This window comes from Dendrobates tinctorius, unplaced genomic scaffold, assembly GCF_039654945.1.
Source record: "Dendrobates tinctorius isolate UK_male_01 unplaced genomic scaffold, ASM3965494v1 ptg000079l, whole genome shotgun sequence".
Classification (NCBI taxonomy): Eukaryota; Metazoa; Chordata; class Amphibia; order Anura; family Dendrobatidae; genus Dendrobates; species Dendrobates tinctorius.
The window spans coordinates 1,423,927-1,443,016 of NW_027361747.1; the positions used below are offsets into that span (position 1 = coordinate 1,423,927).

The window sequence follows — 19,090 nt, forward strand, 5'->3', positions numbered from 1 at the left end:
TAACACCATCCCTTATTATGTACCATCCTCTCTAGTTATATATGGTGCCGTCCCTTATTATATAGCTTCCTCTGCTGTTATGTACAGTGCTGTCTCGTACATAGTGTATTCTTGTTAATTTTGTTATTAACAGCGCCCTCTTTTATCACATAGTCCCCTCTCTTTTTAGATATAAAATGAGTGCTGATGGACAGTCGGTGACCAAACTACCAGTCCATCAACTCCTCCATTAGAAAGGAAGCTTTCCCTTGCTTCATCAGCCATCATTGCATTATACAGCTAACTAGACAGGACGGTATGTAATAAAAAACAGGGCTCTATATAGTCCGATATCTAAGGGACGGTACTGTACATAACAAGAGAGGGCACTGTGTAAGGGACAGCAATATACATAATAAAGGAGACTATGTAATATGTATACATGTATGTGTGTGGCTATATAATATATATATATATATATATATATATACACATGTAGCTTTGACGCCATAAAAGGAGGGGGGCCCAGACACATTTCTTGCACAGGGGCCCCAAGCTGTCAGTGTGCGCCCCTGGTAAAACCAGTTGCCACGACAACTACTTTGGCCGCCTTACAGAATTGGCATAGTCGGCAGGATGCCAATACCTTATGTGTAAAGAACGGAAGAGCCCTAGAAATGACAGCTGTGAGAAAGTTAAAGATGGCGGCTGATAGTGACTTTAAAATGGCGCCGAACACTGACAAGAAGATAGTGGTCCATGGCGCGAAAACTGAGGGCGGTGCCGCACTTCGTGGGCGTCCTGAGAAAAAAAAGGGTGCAAAGATGGAAGAAACAGTGGTCTGGGATGACGACTTGTTGTTTTCTCTGTGAGGCATCAGGGTGTGGGAACAGTAAAGCCATTTGCCACGACTACCACCTTGGCCGCCTTACATTATTCCAAGTCACCGGGTAGACAGTCGCACTCAAAATTGAATGTCACTTGCATCAGAGTCATTATGCAAGTGACATTCAATTTTGAGTGCGACTGTCTACCCGTTGACTTTTACCTGTGGTATATCCACGTTCAGTCAGCACCTCCTCCTACAGCACGAGTGCGCGTCTTTATTTTTTCTATTTTACATTATTCCAAGGCAGAGACCAAGACAGCTAGACATTACAGGACGGGGGACATTACCACAGAATGGGGGCCAGGACAGCGGACATTATTATAGGATAGATGCCAGGATGGGGGGCATTATTACAAGATGGGGGCCTGAGCAGATAACATTATTACAGGGGTCCATACCTCTGAACAACATGCTTGTGGGGGCATCAGTCCACATTTTTCCACTGGGGCTCATAGGACTCTAGTTACGCCACTTGCATTTTGCGCTACGTTATTCCTGAGTAATAAACTTTTGTAATGAATTGATGGGTATAGAAGAGTTCCAGGTTGCTATACAATGTTATTTTGGGGTCACTAGTCATTCTTGACTACTTCTTAATTGCACATTCAGATTATATGGAAATGTCTGCAAAAGTTTTTTATAAGTTTGCGTATTTTTAAAGGAAAGTCAGTATATTAAGGTCTGTTTTCCACTATTTGCACCTGTGCTATTTTCTGTATTTTCTTTGTTTGCAGTATCAACATGTACCACCAGATGGTGAAAGAGTAACAGCGTAAAATCGGCAAGAACTACTGTACATTAAAGACTATAATAGTGTGCGTAGAAGTGATATATGCGTTAACATCATAACAGTTTTTTATTATTGCGTCACTCACTACCAATAATATATATATTTTTCTTACATAATTAGAAAAATGTTTTACTTTCATTTTTTTTTCTCTAGAGTTTTATGAAATCTAAGCTGCTGACCATTTTCTTTAATATTTTTTAGGTGCACTATGGGACTTGCAATTCTTTAAATTCCAAAGAAATAATCCATTGATGTTGTCGGTCCACAAGAACAAGAGTCACAATTGCCCTGCAGCTCTGGCGCATAAAGGGTGCTTCGAGTACAGGATTTGACCTTTGATATCCTTATTAGTGATGAGCGAACGTGCTCGGATAAGGTATGACCGATCATACGGAGATTATCTAACAAACAGGCAATCCCTGTTGTGTTACAGATGCTGAACAGCCGCGAGACGTGCAGCCGTGGAGATTTGAACATATTTTTCGAGCACACTGAAGTCACTCCGTTAGCACCCGAGCATGCTCAGATAACACCTTATCGCTCATCACTAGTCCTAATGTCCAGAGGCAGAATTAAAAGGGCTGTCTTCATAAGAAATATATATTTGCCCATTATATTTGTTTATTAATTCTGCAATAAACCATATGGCAATTTTTGTATTTTTGTTCTTCCAAACCTAAAATCCATAAAAGAACAAAGCACCTTTCTCCCCCCTGCGCTCCCTCAATGTGAACTCTCCATGTGTCACACTGGTTTAGCAAAGTAAAACAGATGCAATATTGGTTTTGTGATGGGCGTCTTGCCAGTCCACATCCTTCCTCAGCAGAGTGGTTGTGGAAGCAGGAGTTTGGTGAGACATCCTCTGTGTAAACCCTCAGGGCTGTTCTCCATCATTTTTGTGGAGGTCCTTGAATCCTTGTTCCGGTCCGTCATCTGGCTTGGGTTTGCCTACATGCGCCACAGTTACAGCATCTTAACAATTACTAGGTCATTTTCCTTCCTGCTGAGCATAAGATCCTAAACCAGACAATTGTGTGAAAAGTCAGAAATAAACTCCTATAAAGGAGTAGAATAATCTGGGGTCCATTTATCACTGATTTTGCAGCCTTTGTCTGGACTAACATTGACGTTATTTTTGCACCTTATTCGCAAAAAAAAAATTATCCTTTTCAACCTAACGTTATTTTTTTTCTGTGTTTTTGGATATCTAGATATATTATCCTAATTCATTATTTGATTTTTTTTATGTAAAGATTGCACTTTATTACCGTAGAAGAGTAAAAATGTAGTCTATCACATTTGCAGACTAATATGCAACATTTTAAAGCTTATTGAAATGATCATGCAATTTTTTAAACAAAAAAATCACAAAGATGTAACAGCAAAAAAAAAACAAAACAAGCTTTTGCCAATTGACGAGCGATGTCTTGAGCAGACGTATCGAGCAGGCTCATCAGTTGAGCCTGCCTCATTCCCAGCAGATAATGTCTGTGTTATATTCAACTATCATATGCCGCTAAAATCAGTCTGTGGAGCTGAGCTGTTAACCCATGAAATGCCACTGTCAATCTATGACAGCAGGACTGACAGCTCAGGACACAGAGGCACGCCATTCTGTGCTCTTGTCAACATTTTGTCGTATACTTTAACAGAATCTGACATTTTTTGAACAAGGGGCTAAGCTTTGTTCCAATCTATAGTACTAAGCCATTTGATTTTGCCATTGATTTTTATTATTTGTTATTAACATTTCAACTTAAACTAGATGTGTATTTCCTGAAGGAAGTACAGATAGTGGTTTGAAATTGTGCCCGGGCTGCCCCTTTAAGAGAGACTTGCCTGCTGACCCTGCAAAACTTTCAAGTCAGGATCCATTTTAACTGTGGGTGCCTCTCAGGGGCCACTTTGGCCTCAGGGTCTGATTTGGTGGGTGGGGCCCCTCAGGATCCGATTCGATGGCCTGGGCTCCTCAGGGCTTGAATTGGTGGCCTGGATCCCTCAGGGTCCAATTTTGTGGGTGTGGCCCCTCAGGGTCCGATTTTGTGGGTGGGGTCACTCAGGGTCCGATTTTGTGGGTGGGGCCCCTCAGGGTCCGATTTTGTGGCCGGGGCCCCTCAGGGTCCGACTTTGTGACCGGAGCCCCTCAGGGTCTGATTTTGTGGGTGGGGCCTCTCAGGGTCCGATTTTGTAGCTGGGACCCCTCAGGGTCTGATTTTGTGGTTGGGGCCCCTCAGGGTCCGATTTGGTGGGCGGGGCCCCTCAGGGTCCGATTTGGTGGGCGGGCCCCTCTGGGTCCAATTTGGTGGGCGGGGCCCCTCAGGGTCCGATTTGGTGGGCGGGGCCCCTCAGGGTCTGATTTGGTGGGCGGGGCCGCTCTGAGTCAGATTTGGTGGGCGGGACCACTCAGGGTCCAATTTGGTGGGCGGGGCCACTCAGGGTCCAATTTGGTGGGCGGGGCCACTCTGGGTCCAATTTGGAGGCCAGCGTGGCTCAATCAGCCTCCGATTTGTAGGCCAGGGTCAATCAGCCTCCGATTTGGAGCCTGGGGTCACTCAACTTTCGATTTGGTGCGCCGGCCCTTTAAGACTCATTTTGGTGCGCCAACCCTTTAAGAATCACTTGGGCGCGTCGGCCGTTTAAGAGCCAGTTTGGCGCACTGGGCTTCTAAATCCACTTTGACGCACATTCTCCCTCAGGGGCATGCGTCATGTGATGAAGCTAGATTTGCATTTGTGCTCTAGGTTTTGCTTTAAGAGCTGATATTATCTGCCAGAAATTCTGTCCTGGAGGGGTCATGAAAAGTTCATAGGCGTTGGCATAGTAACTGGGTGTGCCTGCGCATATCAATGAGCTTAACTGCTATTTGAATTGCCTCACGACTGCCCCATGTTTTCCCTATGGCAAAATTTTCCAATTGAAATGCATTGAGACAATGCATTCCAATGACAGGAAAATGTTTTTCAAACGCAAATTGCGCAAAAACTATAAATCTGATCGACATGAAAAATACTTAGCACACCTCTCGTGAACACTGGCTTCGAAATGACACCTTAACGGAGTCTGTGCGTGTAGCGGTTTGGGCCGCATTAATTGCGGAACTAAACTGAATAGTAATAATAATATTACAATATAGTGGTTTTTTCAAACCACTATAACTAGATGTGTATTTCCTGAAGGAAGTACAGATAGTGGTTTGAAATGGTGCCCGGGCTGCCCCTTTAAGAGAGACTTGCCTGTTGCCCCTGCAAGACTTTCAACTCAGGATCTGTTTTAACTGTGGGTGCCTCTATGGGGCCACTTTGGCCTCAGGGTCTGATTTGGTGGGTGGGGCCCCTCAGAGTCTGATTTGGTGAACGGGGCCCCTCAGGGTCTGATTTGGTGGGCGGGGCCACTCAGGGTCCGCTTTGGTGAGCGGGGCCCCTCAGGGTCCGATTTGGTGGGCGGCGCCACTCTGGGCCCAATTTTGTGGGCGGAGCCCCTCAGGGTCCGATTTGGTGGGCGGGGCCCCTTAGGGTCCCATCTGGTGGGCGGGGCCACTCTGGGTCTAATTTGGTGGGTGGGGCCCTTCAGCGTCCGATTTGGTGGGCGGGGCCCCTCAGAGTCCGCTTTGGTGAGCGGGGGCCCCTCAGGGTCCGATTTGGTGGCGGCGCCACTCTGGGTCCAATTTTGTGGGTGGAGACCCTCAGGGTCCGATTTGTTGGGCGGGGCCCCTCAGGATCCGACTTGGTGGGCGGGGCCCCTCAGGGTCCGATTTGGTGGGCAGGACCTTTCAGAATCTGATTTGGTGAGCGGGGCCCCTCAGGGTCTGATTTGGTGAGCGGGGCCCTTCAGGGACCACTTTGGCCTGTGGGGCCCCTCAGGATCCAATTCGGTGGCCTGGGCTCCTCGGGGATTGAATTGGTGGCCGGGGCCCTTCAGGGTCCGATTTGGTGGGCGGGGCCCCTCAGGGTTCGATTTGGTGGGCAGGGTCCCTCAGGGTCCGATTTGGTGGGCTGGACCCCTCAGGGTCTGATTTGGTGCGCGGGGCCCCTCAGGGTCCGATTTGGTGGGCGAGGCCCCTCGGGGTCCAATTTGGTGAGCTGCCATTTCCTTATCGTTGGCATGTACCCTAAAGAGGAAAACAAATCACAATGTCACCTTCCACATAAAATTCATCAGAAAAATGTACAGACCCCAAAATGTTGGATGAAAACTACAGCCCATAAAGAAAAAAATAAGGCGTGATGCAGCAATAAAACTATCAGCTGGAAAAAAAACAATTGACACTCAGAATATGACGAGTGGGAACTTTTTTTTATAATAACAAAACCTTTAAAAAAATGTTTTTTTTTCTTTTTATTAAATTTTTCCCCACCTGGATTTTTTTTTCAGAACCTTACACTGTAAAATGAATGGTGTTTAAAACTAAAACTCATCCCATAAAAAACAAGACCTCGCAATTTAATATTGATAGGGAAATAAAAAAAAAATTATGGCTCTAAAAGGAAAAATGGCTGTCTCCTAGAGGTTAAAGCCTTATGTAATAGGCAAAGATAGGTGCCTGTTTTACCACATCAAAGTGACAGGGCGGGTACGCCCTTACTTACGTAACGCTCACTAATATACGAATTAGGCACACTGAATACAGTTTTATGGTAAAACAATAATGTAACAATTTATTAAGATTACATCAGGATAATGCTGAATTATGGAATGGCAAATATAATAGTACCCTGTTTTGTTAATTAATTCATTTCATGTGAATCATACAATTAATATGAAGTATAGTACATAGAGAAATAAGCATCGATACATTACCAAGTAGTATTGCAACATCACTTCTCCACTGGAGGGACCACAGTGTCAACAAGAAGGAAATACTCTGGTCTTTTCATCACAGAAACTGTGCACCCACGATACCTTCTGGAAATGTCCCAACCTCATTGACACAGGGTCCACCTTTTTATACACAAAACTCCCACATTACATTTGTGCAGTATGTTTAGGCTGATGTTATGAGTTCATTTTCCCCTTCACCATTGAGGTCTGATGAACTCCCTCTTCTGGTGAAGGAAGGTAGTGAGGCTGATTACCAAGCACCTGAGCTGGTAGAGGATGACTGGGTGACGGAGATTTCTGACTGGATATAAGGCAGCCGACGCCCTTCTGCCTCGCGGGTGATTTCTCTGAGGGATTCTAGGAGACCAGTCTGATTCCTGCTCCTCAAAAGCTAAGTTTTCTGCTTTGCCTTTTTGCATTTGTGTTTTGGTTTTATTTTGCCTTGCTTTTCTGGATTCTGCCATTCCCTGCTGGGGTGAGCTGAATTCCTTTTTGTCTGTTTGCTCTGTCTTCAGAAAATACCTGAGTACTGACATAGTCTTTTTGAAGCCTAGCGTCTTCAAGGCCTTTTTTCTCTGTCAGTCTGTTGGCTCTTGTTTTGATAGGGTTTTTGGCGGATTACAGACAGCAGCTTTCCTATCCTGTCCTATCTAGTTAGCTTGGGCACCATCATTTGCTCAGTCTATCTTTCTATCTGTGTTGGTGTTTTTTCTTCTTGCTTAACCGTCATTATATGTTGGGGGCTGCCTATTGCTTTGGGGTCTGCTCTGGGGCAGTTTAGATTTCCCTTTCTGTCTTTAGGCTATTTAGCTCTCCCGCTGTGATCGAGGGGTCTAGGGCACCGTAGGAACCCCCCACGGCTACTGCTAGTTGTTGTTGATAGGTTCAGGGGTCTGCAATCCGATAACTGCCAACTTCTCTGGTTTTCTGGACTTAGCTAGCATTTCTGTTTTTGCCTCCTACGGTGACTCATTCATAACAGAATCACCAGCCATACCGCAGATCCTAGGGTACTCAATAGCAGGAAAGAATTGAAAAAAAAAAAAAAAGGTGTGTTATTTTTTCCTCTATATCTCTGAGGCCATAGGGGGAATTTTTTTTTCTCTCAATGGAGATAAAGCAATTGTATGATCGTGTGGAGCAGCTCGCTGCGGAAGTGCGGGGAATTTCCGCCTACCTTGCTCATTCACATGCTGCTGAACCAAAGATCCCTACTCCTGATGTGTTTTTGGGGATCGGTCTAAATTTTTGAATTTCAAAAATAATTGTAAATTATTTTTTGCCTTGAAGCCTAACTCGTCAGGGAGCTCCGCGCAGCAGGTTAAAATTGTCATCTCTTTGCTGCGTGGCGATCCCCAGGATTGGGCGTTTTCTTTGAAACCAGATGATCCTAGTCTGACTAATGTGAACGCATTTTTTCAAGCCTTGGGTTTGTTGTATGACGAAGCTAATGCTATTGATCAGGCTGAAAAGACCCTGTTGGCATTGAGCCAGGGTCGAGATTCTGCAGAATTGTACTGTCAAAAATTCAGAAAATGGGCGGTCCTTACTACCTGGAATGATAATGCCATGGCAGCTCTCTTTCGGAAGGGTTTGTCAGAAGCCGTAAAAGATACTATGGTGGGATTTCCTGTTCCCTCTGGTCTGGACGATTCTATGTCATTAGCCATTCAGGTTGATCGGCGTTTACGTGAACGCAGGACTGCACGAGAGGTGTTGCCACCTGTTGAACAAGTGTCTGAACCTATGCAATGTGATAGAGTTTTGTCCAGGGAGCAACGTCAGGAGTTCAGAAAGCGTAATAAGCTGTGGTTTTTTTGAGGAGATGCCTCGCATATTATTTCTGTCTGTCCTAAACGAGAGAAACGTTTTGCACACACGTTTTCTGTGGGTGGTGTTCAACCTAAGTTTCTTCTGGCAATTACTCTGTACTGCTCCCTGTCCACATTTTCCGCCAAGGCTTTTGTGGATTCGGGAGCAGCCCTGAACCTAATGGATTTGGATTTTGCTAAACGTTGTGGATTTCCTATGACACCTCTGCGGACGCCTATCCCTTTGAGGGGGCTTGATGCTACTCCTTTGGTGAAAAATAAACCTCAGTTTTGGACCCAGGTGGTAATGCGGGTCGCCCCAGACCATCAAGAAAATTGCAGATTTTTGGTGTTGCATAATTTGCATGATACCATTGTTCTGGGGTTTCCCTGGTTGCAAATTCATAATTCAGTTTTGGATTGGAAATCTGTGTCTGTGGTGAGTTGGGGTTGTCGGTGTGCCCTTAGTGAGGCTCCGTTTTTTTCCACCTCTCCTCAGTCGCATGATGTTCCTGACTATTTGGCGGACTTTTATGATGTATTTAGTGAGAATGAGTCTGCGTCTTTGCCTCCTCATAGGAGTTATGACTGTGCAATTGAACTGAGCCCGGGGTGTAAATTTCCCAAGGGTCGGCTCTTCAGTTTATCTGTACCCGAGCATGAGGCTATGCGATCCTATATTAAGGAGGCGTTGGAGAAGGGTCATATTAGACCATTTTCTTCACCATTAGGTGCTGTTTTTTTTTCGTGGCCAAAAAGGATGGTTCATTAAGGCCTTGTATTGATTATCGTGCCCTCAACAAAATTACTATTAAATATCAGTATCCGTTACCCCTGATTTCGGATCTATTCTCCAGAGTTAAAGGTGCTTGCTGGTTTACCAAGCTTGACCTCAGGGGGGGCGTATAAGCATGGGGATGAATGGAAGACGGCGTTTAATACTCCGGAGGGACATTTTGAGTACCTGGTGATGCCTTTTGGGCTCACTAATGCCCCTTCTGTCTTCCAGTGCTTCATGAACGAAATTTTCCGAGACTTTGTGGATAAATTTTTGATTATCTATCTGGATGATATTTTGATCTTCTCCAAGGATTGGGATTCTCATGTGGAACATGTTCGGACTGTGTTCCGGATCTTGAGGGAGAATTCCCTGTATGTCAAAGGATCGAAATGCCTTTTTGGGGTACAGAGGATTTCATTTTTGGGATTTATTTTGTCTCCGTCAGCTATTGAAATGGATCCGGCCAAGGTACAGGCCATTTATGATTGGGTTCAGCCCACTTCTTTGAAGGCCCTTCAGAAGTTTTTGGGTTTTGCTAATTTTTATCGGAAATTTATAGCAAAATTTTCTAGTATTGCCAAGCCATTGACTGATCTGACTAAGAAGGGTGCTGATGTGTTGAATTGGTCTCCGGAGGCTGTTTCTTCTTTTCAGGAGCTGAAGCGAAGATTCAGTTCTGCCCCGGTTTTGCGGCAACCTAATGTCTCACTCCCGTTCCAGGTAGAGGTGGACGCTTCTGAGATTGGTGCAGGAGCTGTTTTGTCCCAAAAGGATCCTGTAACATCTAAAATGAATCCCTGTGCTTTCTTTTCCCAAAATTTCTCTCCATCTGAACGTAACTATGATGTGGGGAATCGGGAACTGTTGGCCATGAAATGGGCATTTGAGGAGTGGAGACATTGGTTGGAGGGAGCTAAACATCAAGTCATGGTCCTCACTGACCACAAGAATTTGATTTACCTGGAGTCGGCCAAACGTTTGAACCCTAGACAGGCTAGATGGGCCTTGTTTTTTTACGCGTTTTGATTTTGTGGTCTCTTTTCTTCCTGGCACTAAGAATGTCAAGGCTGACGCTCTTTCTAGGAGCTTCTTTGCTGATTCTCCTGTGGTGACCAAGCCTGCTACCATCTTAGGCGAAGGGGTAGTTCTTTCTGCCATCTCGCCCGATTTGAGATGTGCTCTGGAAGAGTTCCAGGAGGACAAACCTGAGCGTTGTCCCAGTGGAAAGTTGTATGTTCCTGACCAGTGGAAGGAGAGAGTGATGTCTGAAGTTCATTGCTCTGCATTGGCTGGTCATCCAGGTATTTTTGGTACTAGAGATCTGGTGAGTCGGTCTTTTTGGTGGCCCACCTTGTCTCGTGATGTCAGGAATTTTGTGCAGTCCTGTGGGACTTGCTCCCGGTCTAAACCTTGTTCTCGCTCTAGTGGGTTGTTGATGCCTCTGCCGGTCCCCAGGAGGCCATGGACCCATATTTCAATGGATTCCATCTCTGATATGCCTGTCTCTCAGAGAATGACTGTTATTTGGGTGATTTGTGATAGGTTCTCTAAGATGGTTCATCTTGTACCACTCCCTAAGTTGCCATCTTCTTCTGAGTTGGTGCCCCTGTTTTTGCAACAGGTGGTTCGCTTGCACGGGATTCCTGAGAACATTGTATCTGACAGAGGAGTTCAGTTTGTGTCTAGATTTTGGAGGACGTTCTGTTCCAAGCTGGGAATTCAGTTGTCCTTCTCCTCTGCGTTTCACCCTCAGACCAATGGGCAGACGGAGAGAACAAACCAGACCTTGGAGTCATATTTGAGATGATTTATTTCCGCTTATCAGGATGATTTGGTTTCATTTTTGCCCTTGGCCGAATTTGCTTTAAATAATAGAGCTAGTTCTGCCACTTTGATGTCACCTTTTTTTTGTAACTTTGGGTTTCATCCTCGATTTTCTTCAGGGCAGGTGGAGCCTTCTGCCTGCCCAGGTGTTGACACTGTGGTGGAGAGAATGCACCAGATCTGGGACCAAGTGGTGGATAAGTGATCTCTCTCCCAGGAAAAGGCCCAGCGGTTTTCCAACCGACATAGGACCGTTGGTCCCCAGTTTAAGGTGGGTGATATGGTTTGGTTATCATAAAAAAATATCGCTATGAAGGTAGCTTCTCCTAAGTTTAAGGCTAGATTTATTGGGCCTTACAAGATTTTGGAGATCATTAATCCGGTCTCTTTTCGGTTGGCTCTTCCTGTCACATTTAAAATCCATAATCTGTTTCATAAGTCCTTGTTGAAGAGGTTTGTTGAACCAGTAGTTCCTGGGGTGGCACCTCCAGACCCTGTATTGGTTGAAGGTAACATGGAATATGAGGTAGAGAAGATACTGGATTCCCGCCTGGCTAGACGGAGACTCCAGTATTTGGTTAAGTGGAAGGGTTATGGTCAGGAGGATAATTCCTGGGTCTCTGCCTCTGATATTCATGCCAAAAGATTGGTGCATGCCTTTCATCGGGCTCACCCTGATCGCCCTGGTGGCGTGGATGAGGGTTCGGTGACCCCTCCTCAAGGGGGAGGTACTGTTATGAGTTCATTTTCCCCTTCACAATTGAGGTCTGATGAACTCCCTCTTCTGGTGAAGGAAGGTAGTGAGGCTGATTACCAAGCACCTGAGCTGGTAGAGGATGACTGGGTGACGGAGATTTCTGACTGGATATAAGGCAGCCGACGCCCTTCTGCCTCGCTGGTGATTTCTCTGAGGGATTCTAGGAGACCAGTCTGATTCCTGCTCCTCAAAAGCTAAGTTTTCTGCTTTGCCTTTTTGCATTTGTGTTTTGGTTTTATTTTGCCTTGCTTTTCTGGATTCTGCCATTCCCTGCTGGGGTGAGCTGAATTCCTTTTTGTCTGTTTGCTCTGTCTTCAGAAAATACCTGAGTACTGACATAATCTTTTTGAAGCCTAGCGTCTTCAGGGCCTTTTTTCTCTGTCAGTCTGTTGGCTCTTGTTTTGAAAGGGTTTTTGGCGGATTACAGACAGCAGCTTTCCTATCCTGTCCTATCTAGTTAGCTTGGCCCCATCATTTGCTCAGTCTATCTTTCTATCTGTGTTGGTGTTTTTTCTTCTTGCTTCACCGTCATTATATGTTGGGGGCTGCCTATTGCTTTGGGGTCTGCTCTGGGGCAGTTTAGATTTCCCTTTCTGTCTTTAGGCTATATAGCTCTCCGGCTGTGATCGAGGGGTCTAGGGCACCGTAGGAACCCCCCACGGCTACTGCTAGTTGTTGATAGGTTCAGGGGTCTGCAATCCGATAGCTGCCAACTGCTCTGGTTTTCTGGACTTAGCTAGCATTTCTGTTTTTGCCTCCTACGGTGACTCATTCATAACAGGCTGAATCATCAGAATCTTGAAATTGCACAAGACTTCAAGGTCTGTTTGTTATAGCCTACTACAATCTTAGAGTTTGTTTGCACCAACCAGAGATTTGTTTGCCATTAGCATGTCTCTTAACAATAGCACAATGCATCAGCTTTGTTTTGCTACTGATTATAACCCAAGATCTGTTTGCCTCTAACAATCAATGCTGCCTGTCCAGGTCCAACATATGTTGGTTGTTATAAAGTTAACTCTTCATGCTCATAGCATAACGCTCTAAGATGGTAGCATATGGGCAGCATGACTTCCATAATCACCTATTCTGAAAACTGGATACCTATCGTAACCCAGGCACACACGCATACTTGTCCTATGTGTATCACAATCGGTCCTTGATTATTGATGTCATGCATGATCATTGCTACATGAGACCATAAAACATTTTGGTCTCCCTTGTCTTCGAGCATCATACTATTATTGAACACAAGACTTCCTTGTTCAAGCAGCATAAGTTTTCATTAAATATACAGTTGTTATTCCTATTGTCTTTGTAATTTTCCTAGCACATGTGTAAGAATACACCACACAGAATTAGTTGGAAAGCTCCTTCCCATCAACCACCCCACAATTGGCAGGGTATAGTAAAGAGAAAGTATTCAGTCAAAGCAAATATATTATTAATTATATTACACCATAGTATATTGCAATATATAGTGTTTGGATTCAAACAACCATATTTCATATTTGCAATACTTTCCACCCTTGGTCTAATGACCACACTATATCAAAGCATATAAACAACATATTACAATATGTAGGCTATAAGATATCCATATTTTTATTAGCACCACAGTGCCTTACATGGCAGGTGTAAAGGCCGGTGTTTGGCCCCTGGTGGCCATAACAACTCTTTGGCACACAATCGTGGGGCCCACTGCCGGACTTTAGGCCTGCCATGTATGGACGCCTGCTGTAGTTCTTAGTGGAGGGGATGCAGCGCTAAATCGGATGTGATACGTAGCGGAATATGTCTTCTCCCTCAGGACCAACTGCAGTCATGGATACGAGGAAACACCAGTAAATGTGCCCGTTCCATATTTATATTTGATGAAATGGACAAGCTCCACTCTGGTCTTATCGACGCCATCAAGCCTTTCCTGGACTACTATGAGCATATAGATGGCGTCTCCTATCGCAAAGCAATCGTTATTTTTCTCAGGTACCCCCGCCATCTCCACGTGTCACAAGTTTCCATAGAGGCAACTAAAACTTTCTCTTCCAAAGAACAGTAAAGCAGGCCCTGTTGCTCACAGCAACCAATGAGAACACAGCTTTCATTTCTTAGACTGCTTTGAAAAAATGAAAGCTGTGTTGTGATTGGTTGCTATGGACAGCGAGGCCTAGTCTTCATCTTTGACATTTGAGACCCACTGATCGTGGTGAAAAGGCCAGTTGTAAGGAACGCTGTTTCTTAGTAAATTATGGATGATAATGGGCATGGCTGTCACTTGTAACTAATGCTCTGTGCCCGTCTGGTACTTGCCATTTTGGCTGTAGTAAAATTAGGTGGTGAGCACTGTGGACTGACAATTTTCCCAGAAACGGATATAATTACTGACTAATGTACTAAAATATTGACCAGTTGTGAAATGGCAAGTCCTGGGAGCTGAAACTGACAGGACATGCTGGGAATTGTAGTGTCAGACATGTTAGAGGGCCACAGGTTGAACGCCACTGAACCTAACAAAAGGGGAAGCGTCAGGGAATTGTATTCACTGGGAGATTGTCAAACGCCTATTTGAGTATGTAAAAATGTAATAAATGTATAAATCAAATTGGAATATAACCCTCATCGGGGCATTTTCTGTGTCATTTTCCCTCAGCAATGTTGGTGATGATCTCGTCAATAGACTGATGCTGCAGTTTTGGGGTTCTGGAAAAAAGAGAGAAGATCTGGAGCTGAAGGATGTGGAGAATGTGCTGTCAGTCGAGCTGTTCAATAATAAAAACAGTGAGTCCGTCCATGCAAGATCTTAGAGAAGCCCTCCTCCCATCAACGTTGGTATCCTCTTAATATAGTGCAATCATCATATTATATAGCACTGTGTACTTACAATTGTCATTTTCTACTCAGATTATTCATCTCTTTTCTATGCTCTATGTAGAAAAAGGAAGTCTCTTGTCCCTGCATTTATCTTTCTCCTGACTCATCTGCCCCCCACTCTGCCTGCCAGGGTCTTTTGCAGTGACTAATGACTCATACAGGGAAAATTGACCTCCTGTTTCTACATGGAGTTAAGAAAGATTCAGCTGGTCAGTTATTAATCACCTGATGTCATAAACCTAATGGAAAAGAGAAGAATTATCTAGGTAGAAAGGCAAAATGAGCAATTGTAAGTACACAGTGCTGTATAATATGATGACTGCAACTGCAATATATTAAGAGGATAAAGCCTTTGATAGGATGAGTGCTTCCTTAAATGGTTGCTGTATGTTGTTGTAAACTCTAAATTGTTTACGTAAACTTTTTATAAATCAATAGTACAAGTGACCATAAGCCATGTAATATAGTTTATCAGAGAAATCTACTTCTTTCTACACTTATGAGCCGCTTCTCCATCCCCACCTCCTTTTAAAATAATCAATCGCTCGGAAAAATGGTTACTTGGTCAAAACAAGATGGAAAGCCAGCTTACTGAAGGTCCAATTTACAGTGAGGAGGAGAATAGTTAGTCAGCAGGCAGAGAGATCCAACTTACCTTTTTAGTAAATGATTTATGTCACCCCAGAGCTGGATTCACAGCTACACTCACTACTACTGTATAATGTCCTCCATGCTACTGCTTCTGAACATGTACTGCATAGAGACAATAGAGTAGGAATCCCTCATGCCTGTGTGTGCTGTGTATGGTAGACATAATAGCAGCTAGTCTCTATCCACTAGGTCAGTGACAACTGATAATCAGGGGAAAACTGGTGAAAAATGCAGGATACAAAGTATATAATGTCCTTCTGATGTGCTTTATACATAAAGGTGTTTCATTGTTTACAAGATCTCTGATTACTTTCAGTGAATGGGAACCTGTCCTGATCACGCCCTGCTGACGGGTAGTACGTATGTTGAGAGCTGTTTGCTTTCATGTGATCAGGACAGGATACCAGATTCTTCGCTGACAACAAGCAGAAATCTTAAACCCTTAACAACCGCCGATACGCCTTTTAATAGCGGCAGTTAAGGGTACTTATTGGTGCTGAGAAATAAAGTTATAGCAACCTCCCCCTCCCTTCAGTGTCGGAAAACCTCTGGGGTCTTGGTACCGCCAAAAAAAAAAGGCCCATTTCCTATTTATTTCTCTCTCCCCTGATATGATCTAGCACATCAGAGGAGAGAGAGAAATAGGGCCCCCCGCCCCCAATACCTGCGGTGTCCTTTGGTCCCTCCGGCTGTGTCCCCCGGCCCTTGGCATTGTCTTCCGGGAAGAGATCTGCCGGCTGGCAACAATAGGAGATCAAAATAAGAAAAGAAAAATAGTAAATCAAATTCCCCTTCATCACCCCCTTAGTTAGGGAAAAATAATAAAACAAAAAAAAGTTTTCTCTTCCGTTATGGTTGGGGTTATAGCTAGGGTTAGGACTGGGGTTGGGGCTATGGTTGCGGATGAGATTAGGGCTGTGTTAGGGTTGCAGTTAGAATTGGGGTGGGGGTCCACTAGGTACATCATGGGGTCTCCAAACATGACATGGCACCCACCAATGATTCCAGACAATTTTGTGTTCAAAAAGTCAAACGTGCTCTCTCCATTCTAAGCCCTGCCATGCGCCCAAACAGTAGCTTTCCCCCACATACGGGTTATCTCCTTACTCAGGAGAAATTGCACAACAAGTTTTTTCTCCTGATACCCTTGTGAAAATAAAAAAGTTCGGTTCCAAAGTAAATTTTTTTTGTGAAAAAATTAAAATGTTCATTTTTTCCTTCCACATTGCTTTAGTTCTCGTGAAGCACCTGAAGGGTTAACAAGCTTCTTGAATTTGGTTTTGCGCACCTTGAGGGGTGCTGTTTTTACAATGGTGTCACTTTTTACGTATTTTCTGTTACATTGAACCCCAACTCACTTCAAATGTGAGGTGGTCCCTAATAAAAAATGGTTTTGCAAATTTTGTTGGAAAAATGAGAAATCGCTGGTCAGCTTTTAACCCTTATAATTTCCTAATAAAAAAAAATTGTTTCCAAAATCGTGCTGATGTAAAGTAGACATGTGGAAAATGTTATTTATTAACTATTTTGTGCAATATGACTCTGATTTAAGGGCACAAAAATTAAAAGTTTGAAAATTGCAAAATTTTAAAAATATTTGCTAAGTTTTCACTTTTTTCATAAATAAACGCAAGTTATATAGCAGAAATTTCACCACTTACATGAAGTACAATATGTCATGAAAAAACATTCTCAGAATCAGTGGGATCCGTTGAAGCATTCCAGAGTAATTGCCTCATATAGTGTCAGTGATCAGAATTGTAAAAACTGGCTGGGTCAGGGAATCTGTCACACCATTTTTGCCCCATAAGCTGGGGACACCGCCATCAGGGGCTTATCTACAGCATTCGGTAATGCTGTAGATAAGCCCCCGATGGAACCTGAAAGAGAAGAAAAACACGTTAGATTATACTCACCGGGGGCGCAGTCGTGTGCGGTGGGTGTCGCGGTCCGGTCCATCGCCTCCCATCTTCATACAATGACGTCCTCCTGCTTGCTTCTCCTTCGGCTCCTGCGCATGCGTACTTTATCTGCTCTGTTGAGGGCAGAGTAAAGTACTGCAGTGCGCAGGTGCCAGGAAAGGTCAGAGAGGTCCGGCGCCTGCGCACTGCAGTACTCTGCTCTGCCCTCAATAGGACAGAGAAAGTACGGTATGCCTGCGCAGGAGCTGAGGGAGAAGCAAGAAGGAGGACATCATCGTATGAAGATGGGAAGCGCCTGACGGGACGGCGACACCCATCGGACCGAACCGAACGCCGGGGTGAGTATAATCTAACTCTTTTTTTCAAATCTTGCAGGTTTCATCGGGGGCTTATATACAGCATTACAGAATGCTGTAGATAAGACCCTGATGGCAGTGGCCCCATCTTATGGGGCAAAAATGGGGTGACAGACTCCCTACATACATATTCTAGAATACCTGATGCGTTAGAATATCTCAGATACTGCTACAGTGGTGACTTCATGACTGTAGCAGGTGACTGCTGCTGCTAATTGGAGGAAGACGGCATGAGACATCTACCTTGGTGTTACCCCTGATCCCATTAGTTGAGCACTCTGCGGGCTTGTCAGCATAGATTGGGGGCAGCGATGGAGCGATGTGGGGCAGTGTCAAGCATATTTTTCTTTTTAAACAGAGCATGCCTGTGCAATTAAAAGCTGAAAGAAGAAAACCCCCATTAACCTTCTGGTGCACCATGCCGCTGTCATTGACCTGTCTACAATCCAACAGGTGGCCAACTTTAACTGTATACAACCTGACCACCTGTGTGCCATGGTGTACAAGAGCACTTACCTAATGGGGGTCTTCAGTCACGGCATGCAAGTGCACAGATCTCCCCTGTACCCGGATATAAGTGGGACTAATTGTGTTAACTTCCTTGCCCAGGTGGCTTCCGGCATAGTGGCCTCATTGAGAAGAACCTGATAGATTACTTTGTCCCGTTTCTGCCTCTGGAGTTCCTTCATGTGAAGAAATGTGTTTTGGCGGAGCTCAGACTTAGGGGCTTTTACGAGGATGAAACGTTGGCATCTCGGGTCGCTAAGGAAATGACATGTTTACCAAAATAAACAAAGCTGTTTGCTGACAAAGGCAGTAAAACCGTGTCCACCAAGCTGGACTTCATACTTTAGCTGCACTGACCCGTGCTGCCTCAAACTTGCAGAACTTTACTGTGCCCCAACACTTCACCTCCCTCTGTTCTGTTTATGAATGGCAGGAATTGAGGAGGGTTTTATTCACATTGAATGGCATTTTATACCTACAGATCTCAGCAAACACTACACTTATTGTGGGTATCATTAGTTACCATTTGCTTCAGTGATTTAATGAGTTTTGGAAGGCTCCTCCATTGCTCATTTGGACTTACAGCAGAAGGATTCTGGTACCCTGGTGAATGCCACCTAGATACAGCGCTGAAGGAGCAGAGGAGCGATTACTGGACGACTTCCCCTTTCTTTGCCCAGCTCATGTGCAGGACATGCAAGGACCACCCTACCAGTGCTTCAAGGGTTGTTCCTATCAGATATTTAAGGCATAACCATCAGATATGCCATGAATGTATAACAGATGAGGTCCCCTCCCTGCGGCTGTGAATGGAGAGGTGGTCGTGCATATGACACTCTCTAGTCACTGTTATTAGAGCTGCAAAAAGTAGAGCGTGACTTTTTTGGGGGGACTCGCATAAAAGTGACCAGAGAGCATTTCTGTGCAGCCACCTCTCTATTCACATAAGCTCCAGAACCAGTGTGAATGAAGGGGTGAAGGCTTCCCCCGTTCTGGAGATAGGTGGGATCCGCACTGATTTAACAATTATGGCTTTAGATCCACAATGGCTGGGTGGGCATGATTGGCATTACCTGTACCCTTATCCTGTAATCCTCTACAGCACCTCAACTAGAGCCGGCACCAGTGGACAGG

General features: G+C 44.6%; 1 protein-coding gene across 4 annotated transcripts in view; it reads left to right on the top strand.

The window, feature by feature from the left end:
• LOC141096712 (torsin-1B-like) overlaps positions 1-19,090 on the top strand; it is a 92,815-nt gene that overhangs the window by 63,453 nt on the left and 10,272 nt on the right. The window contains exons 1-5 of one of the 4 annotated variants that reach the window (XM_073583427.1): positions 1,601-1,683; positions 1,860-2,034; positions 13,460-13,635; positions 14,300-14,427; positions 18,059-18,474. In XM_073583427.1, the coding sequence (XP_073439528.1) occupies positions 13,529-13,635; positions 14,300-14,427; positions 18,059-18,240 (417 nt within the window). In that variant the 5' untranslated portion in view covers positions 1,601-1,683; positions 1,860-2,034; positions 13,460-13,528 and the 3' untranslated portion in view covers positions 18,241-18,474. Of the gene's footprint in view, positions 1-1,600; positions 1,684-1,859; positions 2,035-13,459; positions 13,636-14,299; positions 14,428-18,058; positions 18,475-19,090 lie in introns of those variants that run through there. The other 3 variants (XM_073583426.1, XM_073583428.1, XM_073583429.1) reach the window with 3 other exon arrangements.